The 17,432-nt window shown below is 50.2% G+C and overlaps 10 protein-coding genes across 10 annotated transcripts; 5 read left to right on the forward strand and 5 right to left on the reverse strand.

Annotated features, from left to right (window-relative positions):
• Positions 1-256: 256 nt before the first annotated feature.
• On the forward strand, positions 257-1,614 carry MYCFIDRAFT_56687 (uncharacterized protein). The gene is made up of 4 exons (XM_007930668.1): positions 257-348; positions 493-600; positions 660-1,011; positions 1,066-1,614. The coding sequence occupies exons 2-4, from the start codon at positions 554-556 to the stop codon at positions 1,195-1,197; spliced, it is 531 nt and encodes a 176-aa protein (XP_007928859.1). The 5' UTR covers positions 257-348; positions 493-553; the 3' UTR covers positions 1,198-1,614.
• A 227-nt stretch (positions 1,615-1,841) lies between these two features.
• MYCFIDRAFT_212010 (uncharacterized protein) lies at positions 1,842-2,614 on the forward strand (the record flags this gene model as incomplete). The annotated part of the gene is made up of 1 exon (XM_007931062.1): positions 1,842-2,614. A coding segment is annotated over exon 1 (660 nt), but the record flags the coding sequence as incomplete, so codon positions are not given.
• A 216-nt stretch (positions 2,615-2,830) lies between these two features.
• Positions 2,831-4,439, reverse strand: MYCFIDRAFT_216157 (uncharacterized protein; the record flags this gene model as incomplete). The annotated part of the gene is made up of 3 exons (XM_007931063.1): positions 3,808-4,439; positions 2,962-3,742; positions 2,831-2,851 (listed from the first exon to the last, which is right to left on the reverse strand). The coding sequence occupies exons 1-3, from the start codon at positions 3,813-3,815 to the stop codon at positions 2,831-2,833; spliced, it is 810 nt and encodes a 269-aa protein (XP_007929254.1). The 5' UTR covers positions 3,816-4,439.
• A 412-nt stretch (positions 4,440-4,851) lies between these two features.
• Positions 4,852-5,474, forward strand: MYCFIDRAFT_89878 (uncharacterized protein; the record flags this gene model as incomplete). The annotated part of the gene is made up of 1 exon (XM_007931064.1): positions 4,852-5,474. A coding segment is annotated over one exon (623 nt), but the record flags the coding sequence as incomplete, so codon positions are not given.
• A 778-nt stretch (positions 5,475-6,252) lies between these two features.
• MYCFIDRAFT_204519 (uncharacterized protein) lies at positions 6,253-7,094 on the forward strand (the record flags this gene model as incomplete). The annotated part of the gene is made up of 2 exons (XM_007931065.1): positions 6,253-6,419; positions 6,479-7,094. Coding segments are annotated over 2 exons (622 nt in total), but the record flags the coding sequence as incomplete, so codon positions are not given.
• A 652-nt stretch (positions 7,095-7,746) lies between these two features.
• Positions 7,747-8,430, reverse strand: MYCFIDRAFT_212012 (uncharacterized protein). The gene is made up of 2 exons (XM_007931066.1): positions 8,163-8,430; positions 7,747-8,104 (listed from the first exon to the last, which is right to left on the reverse strand). The coding sequence occupies exons 1-2, from the start codon at positions 8,369-8,371 to the stop codon at positions 7,987-7,989; spliced, it is 327 nt and encodes a 108-aa protein (XP_007929257.1). The 5' UTR covers positions 8,372-8,430; the 3' UTR covers positions 7,747-7,986.
• Positions 8,431-8,699: 269 nt separating this feature from the next.
• On the reverse strand, positions 8,700-10,131 carry MYCFIDRAFT_212013 (uncharacterized protein). The gene has a single exon (XM_007931067.1). The coding sequence runs from the start codon at positions 10,044-10,046 to the stop codon at positions 9,330-9,332; it is 717 nt and encodes a 238-aa protein (XP_007929258.1). The 5' UTR covers positions 10,047-10,131; the 3' UTR covers positions 8,700-9,329.
• Positions 8,700-11,643, forward strand: MYCFIDRAFT_86827 (uncharacterized protein; the record flags this gene model as incomplete). Its single annotated transcript, XM_007931068.1, has 4 exons — positions 8,700-10,097; positions 10,382-10,462; positions 10,518-11,284; positions 11,335-11,643. Exons 1-4 carry the CDS (start codon positions 10,070-10,072, stop codon positions 11,641-11,643), a joined length of 1,185 nt encoding a protein of 394 aa, XP_007929259.1. The 5' UTR covers positions 8,700-10,069.
• A 602-nt stretch (positions 11,644-12,245) lies between these two features.
• MYCFIDRAFT_198537 (uncharacterized protein) lies at positions 12,246-13,271 on the reverse strand (the record flags this gene model as incomplete). Its single annotated transcript, XM_007931069.1, has 4 exons — positions 12,246-12,379; positions 12,543-12,869; positions 12,967-13,046; positions 13,252-13,271. The coding sequence occupies 4 exons, from the start codon at positions 13,269-13,271 to the stop codon at positions 12,246-12,248; spliced, it is 561 nt and encodes a 186-aa protein (XP_007929260.1).
• A 2,485-nt stretch (positions 13,272-15,756) lies between these two features.
• MYCFIDRAFT_6399 (uncharacterized protein) lies at positions 15,757-16,251 on the reverse strand (the record flags this gene model as incomplete). The annotated part of the gene is made up of 1 exon (XM_007930539.1): positions 15,757-16,251. A coding segment is annotated over one exon (495 nt), but the record flags the coding sequence as incomplete, so codon positions are not given.
• Positions 16,252-17,432: the final 1,181 nt, after the last annotated feature.

Genomic DNA, 17,432 nt, shown 5'->3' on the forward strand with positions numbered 1-17,432 from the left:
CCCTCACCGACATACACTCACGCGCCACTTCTCCTTTTCTTGCGCGCCTCCGGTTCATTCACTTGTTGTCCTTCACATGCCCTCCGTCCGCCGCGGGGATTCATATGCCAAATTTCGAAAGGGGTCACTCCGGATTTAGGTGACAATAATTAGCGCGGACGGCAGCCATGCCAAGGAAGCGATCGGCCTGAGCGACGAGAGCGTCCACGGTCCACAGACTCCACACAAGAGATCCCCTGTTTCCAACAACACCACACAACCGCCTTCCCCATCTGTTAACTCCTTCTTCTGCTCCTTTCTGAGTCGCTCGCCCGGCCACCAAACTCACCCTGACCCGCGTCTAATCATGTAAGCCATCTGCACCCATCTGCACCCATCCGCTGTCTCCTGCCGTCTTCCTCTCAAGTCTGCTGATTGAGAGCGGCGACGACGTGTCAGCACCGACACCCACGCGCCGGCCGCTGGAGACTGATATTGTATCTCGGCACGCAGACTTATTTCTACCTCTTTATTCCACCGGCCTTGTCACACCTTCATCCCACCGTCGACACACATGGCGCGCATCAACATCCCCCTCGACGTGATCACCAACCGCCTCAAGTATGTATCCTCGAGTCCCAATCATCTGGAATTCGGCGCATGCTAATGGACTCGTGTAGCCTCGCAGGTCGTTTCGACTCCGTACGAAGCACGTCTCTCACCTCGCGTTTCGCCAACCTACGACCGATATCTGAGTTCTTCAACCTCAAGAACCTCTCCAAGCCCGCCGATTTCTCGCAAGTCCAGAACCGCGTCAACTACAATCTATCATACTTTTCAAGCAACTATGCCGCGCTTTTCGTGATGCTGAGCATCTACAGCCTGCTCACCAATCTGCTGCTGTTCTTCGTGCTTGTTCTCATCATTGGGGGCATGTGGGGCATTGGCAAGCTTGAGGGCAGGGATCTCGATGTGGGATTCGCAAGGGCGTCGGCGAGCCAGATGTACACGGCTCTGTTCGTCATTGCCATTGTGAGTTGACGCATTTTCACATTCTGCGCGCCCTATTAACTTTGATGATGTTAGCCCCTCTTCTTCTGGGCCTCACCCATCTCGACCGTTCTTTGGCTCATTGGCGCATCCGGCGTCACCATCTTGGGCCACGCGGCGTTTATGGAAAAAGATGTAGCAGCAAGTTTCTCCGAGGAGGCGGTTTAGGCGGTCGACCGCGCACTCTTCGCCCTATGAAATGGGAAGACCGCCCGGAGCTCTCAGCGGGGATAGGCGAAGATATATACATTCGCAGGACTGGGAGCTTCGCGATCCACGCTTGATGGAAGTGGACAGCGACGAAGACGATACACACGGCGTTGTTTTGGATCCGAATGCATTTTCTGCGCGTGATCGCCGGCCAGCGGATTATGCCGGCGAAAACTTGTACTTTGATGGGTATGATCTTGGTCAGGATAGATGGCATAGAGGTGGCGTGTACGATGATGGAACATACGAGGATTATATTTCCGAGGAGGAGGAGGAGGATGAGGTATATTTACAGAACCGAAAATCTGCAGCATACCAGACTGCACGCTGGGACAAGGATGAGTCGTTGCGGCAGACCGCTTTCGATCGCATCGCACGTGCGCGAGCGCAAGGCAAGACGAATGTCAATTTGACATCAGAAGAGATGGCCGCTCTTGAGCGCAGGAGAATTCCGCATCCGGAGCCATCATCTGCTCTGGTTTCGCCGCCTGCTACTCCCGCGAAGTCGAAAGCGAAGCCAAGCAGTCGTTCGAGCAGTTCGACGAGCCTCAAGACTCAGCAGAAGTCACGCAAGTCCGGCACCTCCAGCTTTTTCGGGTCACCAGCAAAGTCGAATTCGAAAGCAAAAGTTCGACGATCTCCGGAAAGAAAGAACTCCACTGAGCAGGCATTGCCGTACCCGCCAGGGACAGCTGTGCTAGTGCAAGGGCCTGATGGCAGGCCAATGTATGCGCCTTTGTACTCCGGGCCACCCAGCCCTGAGCTCAGCAAGTCGCGACCTGGCACCAGCGGGTCAAGATCTTCTTCCAAGCAAAGTCGAAGGGAGCCGACGCCTCCAGAACAGATGCTGCCGCTGCCACGATACTACGATACTCGATCGGGCTCAAGTCGATTCTTGCCAGAGGATGCGGAGTGGTTTCCTCCACCGGCTCGAACACGATCTGCGTCAAGTGCCCAGCAGTTCGAGTACGACTACGACATGGCACCGCCGTTGCCTGCAGCGCAATCGCGGCGAAACGTCAGTGGTCCTGCTGCACCAGGGCATGGTGAGGTGCGGTATGCTTCATTGCGACGCACTCCACAATCATCGTCACCGCTGGCGCAATCGAGATCGAGTGCTTCGTGTGGTAGCGGGCTTCGTAGGGTGGAGACGAGCAGCAGTGATAGTAGTGACGGGCAGGGTGTGCTTGTGGATATCGTGCCTGATGAGCATGGAGGATTCAGTATCCGCCAGACCTCGCCTGGTACCCCAAGCACGCCTGCTGCTACTGCCACTGCCACGACGACGCCTACCAAGTCAGGTAACGAGGCAAGGAAACGCAAGTCTGGTCGCAGATAGCTTCTTCATCAATGAGCAATATTTCGGCTTCCTCGGCTCTTTTCATTTCATCATTTCCTTCTTCGCGATACAGACACATTTCATCGCACGCCAAGGTCACATTTGGTAACCGACCGAAACCTACTGGCTTCCCGTCAAGTTCAGCATACCTGGAACAAAGTACACAGCTCGGTCTGCAATAATTCATGTCTATGATTCATGAGATATCTAGTCGTGTCACCGGATGTGAGAGGCTGTGAGACAGAAAACTTCCTATTGTTGCATTACCGCATTCTATAAGATACGCAGCACAGACTACATATACCTCAGACATACTTGATCCCCTTCACTCACTCCAAACTCGGCTTATCCCCAGGCTTCCGATTACTAAACGGACTACTCACTTTCTCCAACCTCTCCCCATCAACCTCAATCTCAACCTTCTCATTGTAAAAACACACCAACCCCTCCACCTTCGCACTCTCCAGCAACGGACGATTATAAAACCAAACAACATCCTCATACACCTTCCCCTCCACCTCCACAGAATAATACTCCGCTTCGCCTTTATACGGACATTGCGTGACCGTCGTACTCGGTCGCAGAACGCTCGCGTCCACTCGCGTTAGAGGCATGTAGTATCTACACGGCAACCCGGTTTCGTAGAGATGCATCGAAGTATCCGTATCGGCGACGACGTGGCCGGCTATGCTGACGCGGATGTGTCGGGTCGATTGCAGAATGTCGATTCTTTTGAACGGATCTTTCGGGTGCACGAAGATTTTCGAGGATTCTTCGAACCATTGGTCCATGGATTCGAAGTCGATTTTGACGAGGTTGGAGAGGGAGTTTGCGGGTTCGGGGAGGTTGGGGGAGAAGGCTAGGACTTTTTCGACGGGCTTGGAGGAGACGGTTAGGGTCCATTGTGTGGCGAGGAGGTTGTTTTCTGAGTCGTGGATTTCGAGGCCCGGGGTGATTTTTAGGTCGTCGGAGCGGGCGGAGAAGTAGGATTCGATTTCGGAGGCGGGGATGTAGATTTGTGGGTAGTATGGGTGTTCCCAGACGAAGACGGATTTTGTGGTTTTGACGATGTAACGGCCGTTGAAGAGGACTTGGATGAGACGTGGTGTTTGGAGGGTGCGGACTGGACCGTTTTTGCCGAGCTTCAGGGCGAGTTTCTTCAGGCTGGGATATGTTAGTCTGATGACTTTGATTGCATTGTGGTAGCGTGAATGGGGATATGAGCTCACTCGTCCATGTTTGGGATCGTGTCGATATCGGTCCAATTTTCGTCGTCAGGAGGTAGGAAGCTATCACGCAAGCAATGTAGCAGTTCGATCTCGCGCGCAGGTACAGATTGAGCTCATGTGGCTGTTCAGGAGACAAAATACTTCGGAATTAGTATAGGGGTGGTCAGCGCAGGATGCAGGTGCTGTAAGCATATGGAATCGCATGTGGGGCAGCGGTCTCATGATGCAATGGCGGCTATTCTCGACTTCACCTCCGCTGGTCGTTTGGATATGCACTCCATGTGCCGCCTTCTCGTCAAGTAGACTAGACAGTGCTAGAGAGAAGTGAGGCTACGCTTCCTGCACACTGACGCAAGGATTGATCAGAATGTGTGTACATGACTCGGCGTGCAGCATGAGAGCCAAGAGACGCCGAGGAGAGCGGGTGGAGGAAGTTTGAACGTGAGATACTTGATGAGACCTTCCACAAGACCTGTGATGATATTCCTCGAGGTGGACATCTGATGTCTGTATTCTTATTCCAGGAGCATCTCGCGAATGCCACAGTCGCCGCCGTAGGGATGAGCGCATCCGGTGGGGCCTAGGGAGAGGGATCATCGGGACCAGAGATGCGAATAGGGGCCATCATTCTCATGACGGCGGCGAAAGATGGGTTGGACAGGAAAGTCGCATGTGAAGCGGAAGGAGATTCTGAGCAGCACAGACCAGGCCAAAGAAAGTTTAATGATCTGCGGCTCAACCCAGACCCTGACCCTGACGCGCATCGGACGGCGCTCCAACGTGAACGTTGCGCTTTCCAATACCGAAGCATCTCCTCGCACAGCAAACGACATCCAGCAAACGACATCCACATTCACAGCAGCTGCATTTCTGCTGCCACACACATCTTGGGCACGCAACAGTGGAAGGCGCCACGGCTCGGCAAGAGGCTGGCCATCGCGACTCCCCCTCCACGAAACAAGCCGCGCCGAATTCACTCTCACCTCCATGATCGAAACTTCCGCGTAGACGGTCCATCAGCGACAGAACTGCAGGACTTCTGCCATGCCCGGCGAAGACCGCCTCCACGCCAACGACGGCGCGTCTCGCAAACGGCGCAAGATGGACCGCGATCACCACTCCGCAACCAACACCCCCGCCGATGCCATCGTTCTTTCCTCTGACGCGCACTGCGAACACGAGAAGTCTCTCCGCACCTTGCAAACAGATCTCGAGGCCATGAGGCAGCTCATCACGTGCAAGATATGCCTCAAGTTTCTTTACGAGCCCTATGCCCTCACTTGCGGGCACACGTACTGCTACAGCTGCATCATGAACTGGATGGGCAAGGACCAAGCGCAGCAGAAGAAGAAGACATGTCCCGATTGTAGGACGATTATCCGAGAGCAGCCTGCACCCTCTTACCTGATCAAGGAAATGGTGCTCATTTTCTCGAACCGAGTGGAGCTGCTGCCAGACGGAGAGACTTCCGAAGAGCACCATGCCATGGCTAGAGAAGAGGCCGAGATTGTCGCCAAGGACAAAGCGGATACGGATGAAGAGACAGGAGGACTGTTCCAGGGCAGATTCAAACGTGGTGGCCGCCTCAATCCTGTTTTGGCCATCCGCGACGTCAGCGATAATGTCTTCAGATGTCCAAACTGCGCCTTTGAGATTCAGCGGAACTGGTGTGGACCCTGTGGCATGCGTGTGCTCACCGACGAGGACGACGAGGATATGAGTGATGAAACGGACAGCATGGATCGCGAGCTGGATCCCGAATATGAAGACAGCATCGATCATGAGCTGGATCGGGACATGAGAGAGGATGAGTTGGCATTTGGCTATGAAGGCCCTCGCGATGATGCCTGGACCGACGACGACGATTCTGACGATTCTGACGGCGGCGACATTCATCCCTACCACTTCCCCGCCGAAGCCTTCGAAAACCACAATTATCCTCTCCCTTACGACAGTGATCGAGATCCTGGCGATTTCGAGACTGATACCGATGCCTCGCTCGACAGATTCATCGATGATCGTGACCGCGAGGATGACGATGTGGGAGATGAGTCAGAGGAAGCTATTTCGACTCCTGCAGTGCCTCGCCTGCGTCACGGACGGGCTATTGTTCTCTCGGATGATGAAGAGGATGATGAGGATGAAGGCATCGCTTCACCTCGGAGAGTGCGCGTACAGTCTGAAGGAGCTTCCTCAGCGGGAGCCACTCGAGAGTCCTCCGTGCCTGAATCAGATGATGAGGAGCCGGTATTGCAACCAGGACATGCCAACCGTCGTCAATACCGACATCGATTTCTTGACGTTGACAGTGAGGTCGATGATGAAGACGACATTGACGACGATGGATTAGATGGAGAATTAGAGCCTCCATCGGACCACGAGGCTGAAATCAATCTGGCGAATCATCTGGCCATTCACGGCTACTCGCCGCCACCATTCGAGAGCGATGATGGTGAGACAGACACAGGCGCTTACGAGTATCGCTACGGTAACTACGCCGCCCATGATGATGATGCTTCCGAAGCAATTGCTGGCATGTCAGAGGATGCAGAGGATGATGAAGAGGACGACGGAGATGATGAGTCTGAAGATATGCACAGTATGGCTGATGGGTTTGTCCACGCATCCCGGCGTGCGAAAGCACAAGAGCTTATGCTAATAGGCGATACAGGCACGCTAGCGACTAGTGCACACGACACGAACAGACTTAATACCCTAACGCGCCGCCGCAATCGCCATGTCAGCCCGCCGCGAAACTTCTCCCCGCTTTCCTCAACCATGCCGTCACTCGCAGGCATCGGTCGTGCTCGAAGTGGGCAGGCCAACGCCTCAGCATCATGCAACGAGCGAAGTGGCTACTTTAGCAGCATGTTCCCTCGACACCCATTCCAGCTCTCGTCCACTCTGGATCGGATCAATCGCACATTGGCTGCAAACGCAGCTCGAAGCGACTCCAACAGAGGCAGTCAAAGCAGCACAGGAGGTGTTGCATTGAGAGGCTCCTCATCAGGAAGTGGTAGTAGCAGGACCGTTCGTGCAGGCTCAGAGGAGGATGTCGCTGCGCGTCGTCGACGATTGCCACGCCGGAGGATTCATATGGCCGATCTGGATGAGTCGGACGGATAGATCTGCGGCGTAGGACTTCAAGCATGAGCACCTGGATGATGCCCTGGAAGTGATCATGCTTTCACGATCGTAACATGAGATAGCCATGAGCGCTCCGCATCACATATGAACGTTGTGCCCACGATGGTGCTCTCAACGAATGATACTCATTTTGCATTTCCAATCTCCGTCTTTTAGCCATTGTTAAGAACTACATGTATTCCGACTGGACTTTGATCATGCTATCCCATCTCGAGCTCCAGCGCGAGCACAGGACGCTGCAAGGGAATCGGAATGGGCGTTGAAGTTGACGCCACGGAGACGGTAATGGTCGAGTTGAGCACTTCCGATATCACACCCAGCGGTAAGTCTCTGGTCAGGGAAGTGGGATACTGGATGGAGAGGCGAAGGAGTCAAATGCACAGGTATCGCTGTGCCTTGCTTTCCGCTGGCGCCAGTGATAAGAATCAGATCGTTGGTCAAAGCCATGATTAAACGAATTGATTGTTTTGTGGATGTGTTTGTCTTGGGTGCTTCGTGGTTGTGCCGACTACGCAATAGACTTGATATAGTCATGGCGGAAATCAGAGCCCCTTCCACGTCCGATGGCTTACCTGAGGTACCTCAGACCTATGTATTCCTGTTCCTGTTACTCTAGTGCGCCTTGTCGCAGATCCTTCGAGCATGCCACAGGACGAGCGTCCAGCATAGCAAAAACACCTACTGTATGCCTTCAAAGAGGCTATGTTCATGTCCCTGATAACTAACATGTGCTGCGATGTTCGTAGGGTTCAAGGCGCGGCGCGCGCCGGGTGGCAGCACCCCCGTAAAGGACGAAGAAAATGAGTTTGCTTTTGTTCACTATTTTCACCATTTGTAGCCAGACTACCTTACTGAGAACCCTCATTTATCTCAGCCGGATCTCCGCAAAGTGTTGAGCGATTCTCCAGAGAGGCAATGGCAGAACTTAAAGGATTGTTGCTCTTGTTCTGTCCATGTTCTTCATCTCGTCCTCAGCCAAACAACTCCCGGGCTACCAGTAGTTCTATGATGTCTCCGTGAACGCCTGGAATTCTATCGCGTACAGCAATATTTGTCGTCACCGGGGCCGGCTACCTCGGCTGTGTTTGTGTCACAGGGCCTTGTCGCACTTACATCCTGCGGGCTGCAAATGCATTCTGCGTTCTTTGATCTATTACATCCCATGTCAACAACTCGGTCATAATTAGAAGATATCATACTCTACTTACTTGAACCTCTTATAGGTGAATCCGGAGCCGCCGCACGCGGAATTGCAGTCTGATGTCTGAACGACACAGGTATTGCCTGACAGATCGACACATCCCCAAGCTCCATCCTTTCGGCAAGCCTCAACTCCGGCGCAATTACATCGGTTTGTTGCCGAAACGGTGGAAACGAGAGCGAGAAGAGTAGTGGCGACGGTAAGTATAGCCCGCATGGTGTTCTTGGTATTTTTCCGACTGTAGAGGTTAGGCTAGTTATGTTTGAGTACTAAGTTAACGACCGAACGAACGACGGCGATCGTAAAAGCCCTATTTGTACTCAACGCTTTGCCCCTGATATAAAGGAGTTGTTGTGATAAAACTCTGCTATAAATAGTATCGCAATTTTGTTAGCTATAGAGCTTAGGCTGGTAGCCTAGTAGCCTAGTTGTGTTTGCAACTTCTGCAAGGCAGATAACAAGGAAGGTTACGGGGGTCTGTAATAAATCGTATCGCTATTTTTAGTATTTTTTTTAGACGGCTGAGCACTTTCGAGTAAAAGCGCTCGATTCCTCAATTCTGGATTTATAGTTTAGTAGAACTATCTTAGGAGGATAAGAATTTCCTCGAGCCTAGTAGCCTAGTTATATTTGCAACTTCTGTAAGGCAGATAACAAGGAAGGTTATGACTCTGGTTTTCCCATGCCATGCATGTGTAGAGATGTCCATCCACGAGCCACAACCCTAATTAAGCTTATAGACTTGCGCATCCACCCTGGTATACTCGAGGAGCCGCTGTGGACCATTTGTAGGTGCCTAGGGGAATAGCCTGAGGTATCTAGAGCCAGGCCGTTCCTACTACTCTGTAGCTATTCTGGGGCCCGTGCTAGGCGACGTTATATGTTGGTCCACCTGCGGTCTTTTGTCGTCCATTCAGTGTATTCTGTGTTTTCTCGAGAATCGGTATGACCACCCATCTCTAGCCATGATTCCATGTCGTGCCGGGATTTGCATGCAGAGCGCGTGGCATGATTTACGCCAAAGACCGCAGTTTGCGTTGCTCAAATATCTGGCTCAATCATTGACCTTAACGCACTTAGTGGATTACGCGCACGACTTGGAAATCGCCGACGACTTTGGGACTTTGAGGAATTATCTTGTGGAGGGACTCAATCATCTCATTTCGACCCCGAACTACTGATCTAGTAGCAGATCCAGATTGAGATCCCTCCCGTTGGAAGATAGCTTCTCCTTTTGCTCGTCGCTCATCTCAGGCTTGTCACTAGCCCTTTTGATTTCTCGTGTGCTCACATCTTCTTCTTTGGCATTTCCCCCCTTCTTCTCATCGTCGTCCGCGCATCCACAGTCGTAGAAGTCGCCAATGTTCGCACAATCGAATATCTCCTTTTTCAGTCTCTCGTTCACTTTGTTGTGAACATGGCATGCCCAAGCCGCCGCAGCCGACCGCGAGGATACTTGGGGAGGGAACTTCTTGAGCAATCCTCCAAAATGTTCTGCGCACTCTCCGCAGGGGTAGAGTCTCTGAAATAGATGTATGAAGCTTCTCAAAGCAGTACTCTCATCTTCAGTCGGCTTATCTGGGAAGCGAGCCATCATGGTATGAAGAACTTTCCATGCTGCCCTTCCCAACTCTGCTTTCGCGGTCTCATTTCCCAGCTTCGAGGCAATGGCATGGCCTGTCAGCGCGGTCTGTCCCAGATGTAGGGTATCACTATCTGTCTCTTGCAATGCCAAAGAGGCATGAGTAGCGGCTCTGTCGGCTCGACGTATTGCAAGCGCATCTGCGCTATCTCTCATAGCATGGAAGCCCTTTTGTATACCAAAGAAGGCGAACATGCAGAAGACGGCGAGGATGATATAATATCGGCGGCCTGCTCGTACCGGCGCCATGGTGGGTAGAAGGCGCAATTGCTATGTGGCTATCGTATTTCGAATCTCATGGTGAATGTTGTATACGAAGCATATTCGCTCCTCATTGTCAGCATGAGGACACATGTGAAGTCGACAGGCGTCATCAAACTCTCAATGAAAGCTTCGGACGCATCGGCCCGCTCCTCCGTTCCTGCAGTCACCGTTACCGAGATCGCCTATCGCTTCACTTTGAGAAATTTCACCGACATACGCTGCTTCGTCCAAGACTCTGCCGGAAATACTGTCTAATTCAGCAACGACGACATGGCAAACACGTTCCCACCTCCTGCTGTCAATACTATTGGTATGAAAAGCAAGATGGCACACCAGTGGCTCTACTGACGAACGCTATCTCACGACAGACTGGTCAGACATTGGCTTCAAGGTCCGCGAAGGTAAGTCTTCAATTGATATGAATTGAAGTCTGTCGTTGCTGACACTTTAGTAAAGTCAACGGCCACATTGAATCTACCTACTCCGTCAAGACCGGCCAATGGACTCCTCCAAAATTTGTCGCCGACTCTTTTCTCCGTATTCATGGCATGGCACCGGGCTTGAACTACGGCATGCAATGCTACGAAGGTCTCAAAGCATCGCGGGGTCCAGACGACAAGACTATCGGCATTTTCAGACCACAGCAAAATGCCGAGCGATTGCAACATTCTGCCTCGTACGTCAGCGTGCCAGAAGTTCCAGTTGAGCACTTCAAGAAGTCTGTCCATCTTGCTGTATCTTTGAACGCCGGGTTTGTGCCACCACATTGGACTGGAGCTAGCATGTACATTCGGCCACTTCTTTTCGGCTCAAGTGCTCAGCTTGGTCTTGACCCACCGGAGGAGTACACTTTTGCCGTTTATGTTATGCCGACTGGTGTCTACCATGGTGTACATCCAGTAGCGGCATTGATTCTTGAGGATTTCGATCGAGCAGCACCCGAGGGCACTGGAAGCGCCAAGGTCGGTGGTAACTATGCTCCTGTCCTTAGACACAGTGGCAAGGCCAAGAAGGAGGGCTTTGGCATTACTCTTCACTTGGACAGCAAGACAAGATCAGAGGTTGACGAGTTCTCGACATCTGGTTTCATTGGTATCCACGGCACTCCAGATGATGGCGTTACAATAGTCGTACCAGACAGCAAGAATGTCATCAAATCAGTCACTAGCGATACGATCTGCCAGATTGCCAAGAGCTGGGGCTGGAAGGTTGAGTGCAGACCAGTAAGTCTGAAAGCATGATAGTTTGTGAACGTCACACTGATGAATACCAGATCAAATACGAGGAACTTCCAAAATTCACAGAAATCGCTGCTGCAGGCACAGCAGCCGGTCTCGTCCCAATCAAGAGCATCACCATGCGTTCCAAGAACGACACATTTAAATATCAAGGCGGCGGCGACGAGCCTGGTCCAGTTTTCGTGAAACTCCTCACACAGCTGAAGGGCATTCAGCAAGGCAAGGTCAAGGATGAATTCGGCTGGGTCGAGCAAGTACGCGCATACAAGCCAGATGAGTACGAGAGCGACGGCGCAAATGAGCCCAATGGTGGGAGTGGATATTCAGTCAGTCAATTGCCATAAAGGCCCCATATAAAAGGTCACTTTAGATGATTAATCTTCAAAGTGAAGTGCTGTTCTCCGAGTAGTTCCAATGCTAGCACAGAACGAACCGGACGTAATTGCCATAGCAGTGCATCAATAAAAGAACGCACAGCGCTCAGGACGCTTCAAAAGACAGTGCATGCACAGTGAGATCGAATTCCATCTGCGAACGAGCATCCCATCCCACCATCACTTCTTCGAAAACCCCAACACCTTCCTCTCCCCGGCCCCCAATCTGCTCGTAACCCCCAGGGCGATGACAGCCACTTGGAACTGCTCTACCTGGACTTACATGCAAGATGCAGAATTTCGACACCGCCAGCATCTCAAGCCCCGCCGCCGTTGAGAAACGCACGTGCACGACTCGCTAAAGCTATATAACCGTCAGAAAGCCTCTTCCATTTAATCAGAGAAAGGAAAGCACAAATGTAAGCCGCCATTCCAAAATGGCGCAATGGTAACGCGATCTGATGATAAGTCAAAAATTCTGCTAACTGCTGATTCAACTGCTACCAAGTAGTGATGACGAAAGAGGAATTTCGCTTCCGTCTCAATTGAAAAATTGGGGCGTTTCGTTTTTGCTATTGCACCCACAACCTCCTGTACTCCATCGGCTCCTCTCCCTCCTGCACCTCGACCTCTGCCTGCACTGCATCGTACAAATTTGCACTTTTGAAGGGCCGACTTTCTCTTAACCATTGAAATCTGATATTGCCTGCCCACTCCGAAGAGCCTAGAATTTTTGCCTCCGTTATTGACGTCTTCTGGATAGATATGGCTGAAGACTTTTTCGAGGTTAGGCCAGGATAGGTCGAAGTGCTTGAGGATGATTGCTATGGTCATGCGGTGGGGGTGAGTCCATGTGAAAGTGACTTTACTTCGCGGCTTTCTCTTTTTGGTGGTGCGGTTTGAAGTGATGGCGGAGTCGATTCGGGAGCAGGCTTTGGGATTTGGCTTGGAGTTGAGAGAGGGTGTCGGTGGGAGGGGAGGCTGATCGCCCTGGTCGCTCAGATCCTCTCGCTCCGTATCATTGCGCGGGATGGCTGGTGTGGAGGGCGCACTCTCGCGCATGACTGCGTTTGCGAGGCCAGAAGCGGCGAAGGAGGAGATTTGGAGGGAAGCCTTGTTTTCCTGGTCCTTCGCCTCGTTTTGTAGGAATGGCTGGAGCGGAGGGTGCACTCTCACCCATGGCTGCTTCTGCCAGGCTAGAAGGAAGAGGTAGGTCGCAAAGGATGCTGGCGGCGGTAAGATAATCTGCGTGATCGTGCATCGGCTGAATTGGAAAGGACGTGTAGTATGTACCTCGAAGGTATGCCGAGATGCTGAAGTTGCATTGCAGGTGCAATGCGTTAGCGACCGTAAGTATCACATCGAAGATGTTGCTGTTGCAACTACAGTAAGTCCGAGAGCTATCACATCCATGCATGTGATGAATGTGAGCGCTGTCGCACATGGTAGATAGACCAGGTGAGGTCGCATAGCCTCAGGGTCGGCATGCATGTGAAAGATATAGGCGGTCTCTAATGAAAAATGACCAGATGGTGCGTAGGTTGCGTATCACATTTCTGGTATATGAGCATTAGCTACCTCCTTCTCAAGCTCTTCATAGTGACTTCTTCCGCGACAAATGTACCTTCTACACTATAACTTGCTATCACTTTTATTCTCTTTATAGTTTAGCGGCTAGAAGAAGTCTTCTATAAAGAGCCTAAGGACAAATGTCGCAAAGCAGCTATTCTAGCGTTATATATATATAGAACAGGTTAAATAGTATAACAACTATATACTTTCGCTAAAAGTTATATTAGAATCGTACCTACGGAAGGATATAGAGAAGATCTTTGCTTATATAAAGGATACTCTATCTCTTTAGCTACGTAAATGAAAATTACAAAACACTACTCCGTAAGAAACGCTATACGAATAGTATCCGAATTGCTTCTATATCGGGTAGAAGGGAATATACAACCCTATCGTAAAGCATATACGGTCCTTAAGAATTGCCTAGCTAACAAGCTCTAAGTATCGCTATATCGATCGGCCTACGTTAAGGTATAGTTGTCGTTAGAGAGAGCTAGCTATACTAGCTATACGTATATTAGCTATATCGGGTACGGGCGTAATCTAGTTAGCTAGATAGCTAGCTCGAGTATCTCCCGATATATTCTATTAATATTCTTTCTAAAAGCTAAATCTATATCGTAGTATACGATACTATCTTGTATTCGGATTCCTAGTATTATAGACCGCTCGCGAGTTGTTTTCCAAATCTATAAGGACCGCTATATTAAACAGCTAACATTTGTCCTTAGACCCTTGCTAACGCAAGGAGTAGTAAGTAGGTGCATTAGTTAAAGATTAGTGTTAGAAGGTGCGTATTGTGCCTGCCTCTGCGACTTGCGTTCAATTAGGAAGGGGCTAAAACGGAGATAGCATTAGCTACCTCCTTCTTAAGCTCTTTATAGTGACTTCTTCCGCGACAAATGCACCTTCTATACTATAACTTGCTATTACTTTTATTCTCTTTATAGTTTAGCGGCTAGAAGAAGTCTTCTATAAAGAGCCTAAGGACAAATGTCGCAAAGCAGCTATTCTAGCGTTATATATATATAGAATAGGTTAAATAGCATAACAACTATACACTTTCGCTAAAAGTTATATTAGAATCGTACCTACGAAAGGATGTAGAGAAGATCTTTACTTATATAAAGGATACTCTATCTCTTTAGCTACGTAAATGAAAATTACAAAACACTACTCCGTAAGAAACGCTATACGAATAGTATCCGAATTGCTTCTATATCGGGTAGAAGGGAATATGCAACCCTATTATAAAGCATATACGGTCCTTAAGAATTGCCTAGCTAACAAGCTCTAAGTGTCGCTATATCGATCGGCCTGCGTTAAGGTATAGTTATCGTTAGAGAGGGCTAGCTATACTAGCTATACGTATATTAGCTATATCGGGTACGGGCGCAATCTAGTTAGCTAGATAGCTAGCTCGAGTATCTCCCGATATATTCTATTAATATTCTTTCTAAAAGCTGAATCTATATCGCAGTATACGATACTATCTTGTATTCGGATTCCTAGTATTATAGACCGCTCGCGAGTTGTTTTCCAAATCTATAAGGACCGCTATATTGAACAGCTAACATTTGTCCTTAGACCCTTACTAACGCAAGGAGCAGTAAGCAGGTGCATTAGTTAAAGATCAGTGTTAGAAGGTGCGTATTGTGCCTGCCTCTGCGACTTGCGTTCAATCAGGAAGGGGCTGAAACGGAGATAGAGCATTAGCACTGCTTTGCCAGCGCTTCTTTCTGATTGAAAAAGGGCGCAAGCCACTGGAGGCATCCGAAGTCTTCCTGTAAGAAGTGCTTTGATTTCGTTGAAATGAATCCGCGTCTACGAAATTCTTGTCGTCCAAAGAAACCTCTTTTTGTATCCAAAGCCTTGGTCAAGATGTCCTAGATGCTGTTAGCTTGACCCAGAAACCCAGTCACCAAGTGCTTCGACAGGATCGCTGAGTCAAACCGCCATCTGGTACTGATGATTGTTCGCCGCAGAAAATATCCTCATATCATAGGGCTGCTTTTGAAAGAAAGTGGTCACATCATGGTAGTGCGTTTGCGGCGGAGCATCAGGCAGCTTTGGTGCAAAAGTCATCTGAGGCAAGTGGCCAGGCGCATGCCAGCCGGACCTTTTCTTCGATCTTCGAGCCTAGGTAATCATCATCTCTATTATACATTTGAGCAGGCACCCTGCTTTGATATTCGTTGCTTCCCACGCACCATTCGCGATCGATCACCCTATGCCGCCTCTCAATGCAACCCATTATTACCCATCTCATTCCATTTCATATACATTGGCCATCCGCGGCGATGATGCGACCTTCCGATCTAGGTTGATTGAAGCCTTGGGCGTCACAGGACTATGCTGCCAACTCGATACCTCCGTCCGCACAGTCGCCGAAGTCTGTGGCCTCTCTTCGCCTCCTGGAGGATGAAAAAGATATCCTTGCGCGAATGACGAAAGCTTCTTCATCACCGCAGGATCTCGACCGAAAGCTGGTGTGCTCGCATCTCCAACTCCATGGTGTGTTACGTCGCCGATGAAGACATTGCATCCAATTACAAACGCGAAGCTTCGAGGATTCTGCTCGGAAAGAAGTAGGACCTCGCACTGAAGACTGCCGATGCTGAATGTCTGGCCATCTTGGAAAGAATTGAATCCCGAGGTCCCTAATGTGGTTCCGTATTGTCGCGCAAACATTCTCTGGACGCCAGCTATGGCGTTTCCTGTGCATATTCTGGGAGCCTGGCCAGTCTTGTCTCTGAGTTGACTACGCAAATACCACGCCGCTGTTTGTGAGTCTCGCTGAGAGTGTGTTTCGAGGATGCGTGTAATGTGGTAGCCATGCTGGTGAACGACTTCTAGTATCCTGTCTGCTCCTGTAGTTGCGATTTCTGCTGCGGTTTTCTTGTCGAGTACTGGATTTATGATTACTGCATCGTGAGATCTTGGATCTGCCACTATCCAAGACCAAGTCTGTGTTGTCGGTTCAAAGAACGTGTGGACTTCAGGCTCCATGTTTGCGAATGAGTGATTTTGCACCCAATGAGTGTCGCCGAGTTGGATCGAGCCTTTCCGGCCGTCGATGGTGTTTTAGTGAGCGTAGATGGAGAATTCAGCTCGGTCAAGGACGCGGTAGTAGATTACACGCGCAATCAGTCATGAAAGAAGTACGAAGCCACCTACCTCGAGGATCCGCCATGGGCCTAGCGGTGTAGCGCGTATATCAACCTGTACGACGTTGACAATCGCCGTGCATTAGAACGGCGACCTTTTCGGTTGGCAACCCGAGCGAATCTCATCGCTTTTGTTGCCAGGATCCTTTGGTAGCGAGCCCGTGTCTGAAGTCTGGGACAACCTGATAACAATGATCAAGCATGGTCTGTGAGCCAATTGCACGGCGTTTGCATGTAGAGGAACTGCTGATGAAACAGTACGTTCCCCCTTTTATGCTTTTTATCTTGACCTGTGCCGGTGAGGAGACTGCTTTGAGGATAGCGTCGATGCAAGGGCTTGAGGTTGATCATGCAGGTCCCTGCGTTGGAGAGTTGTGCAGACAAGCAGGCCAACGCTGTTGTGACGCACTGTGACAGCCATAGCAATATCCGTCAACCCGGCTGGTCACTCTGCCACGGCTCGTCTAACGGCAGTACCACAATGGCGATATTGGGACATCTTGGAAGCATGCATCCATGCCGGGCCGCCGACGAACCGGGCCGTTTTAAATAGACCTTCCATTTCTCAGGTCTCGATACTAGTGCACATGCAAGGGCCAGGGTTCTTCAATGCGTGCTAATAATCGTAGGTAGCACGCAAAATGGTGCGTGCTACCTATTGCGGGTTATTAGTATAGTAAATCTCGTAGATAGCACCTAGTATAACTCGTAGAGGGCATATCTACTATTACTATTAGTTTTTAACCCCCTAAGTATTATTTTAGTATAGTACGCGTCTTGCCTTCGCGCCTCTTATAGAACTAGCTTTATAGACCTTATCGTCGCTATTATTATCGCTATTGTATCGCATTCCAGCTCTTGTTACGTATATTTCTTACCTACTATACTAAGGAACGACGACTAGTTAGTATACCGCTATTTTACATAGTATAAGGATAGAGATAGCAAAAGGCGCGTATCCTATAAATATAGCGGCTGCTAGTATAATAAGGTAAAGGATCGGAGGCGTAATAAGGACTA

Source organism: Pseudocercospora fijiensis, assembly GCF_000340215.1.
Source record: "Pseudocercospora fijiensis CIRAD86 unplaced genomic scaffold MYCFIscaffold_7, whole genome shotgun sequence".
NCBI classification, from domain to species: Eukaryota; Fungi; Ascomycota; class Dothideomycetes; order Mycosphaerellales; family Mycosphaerellaceae; genus Pseudocercospora; species Pseudocercospora fijiensis.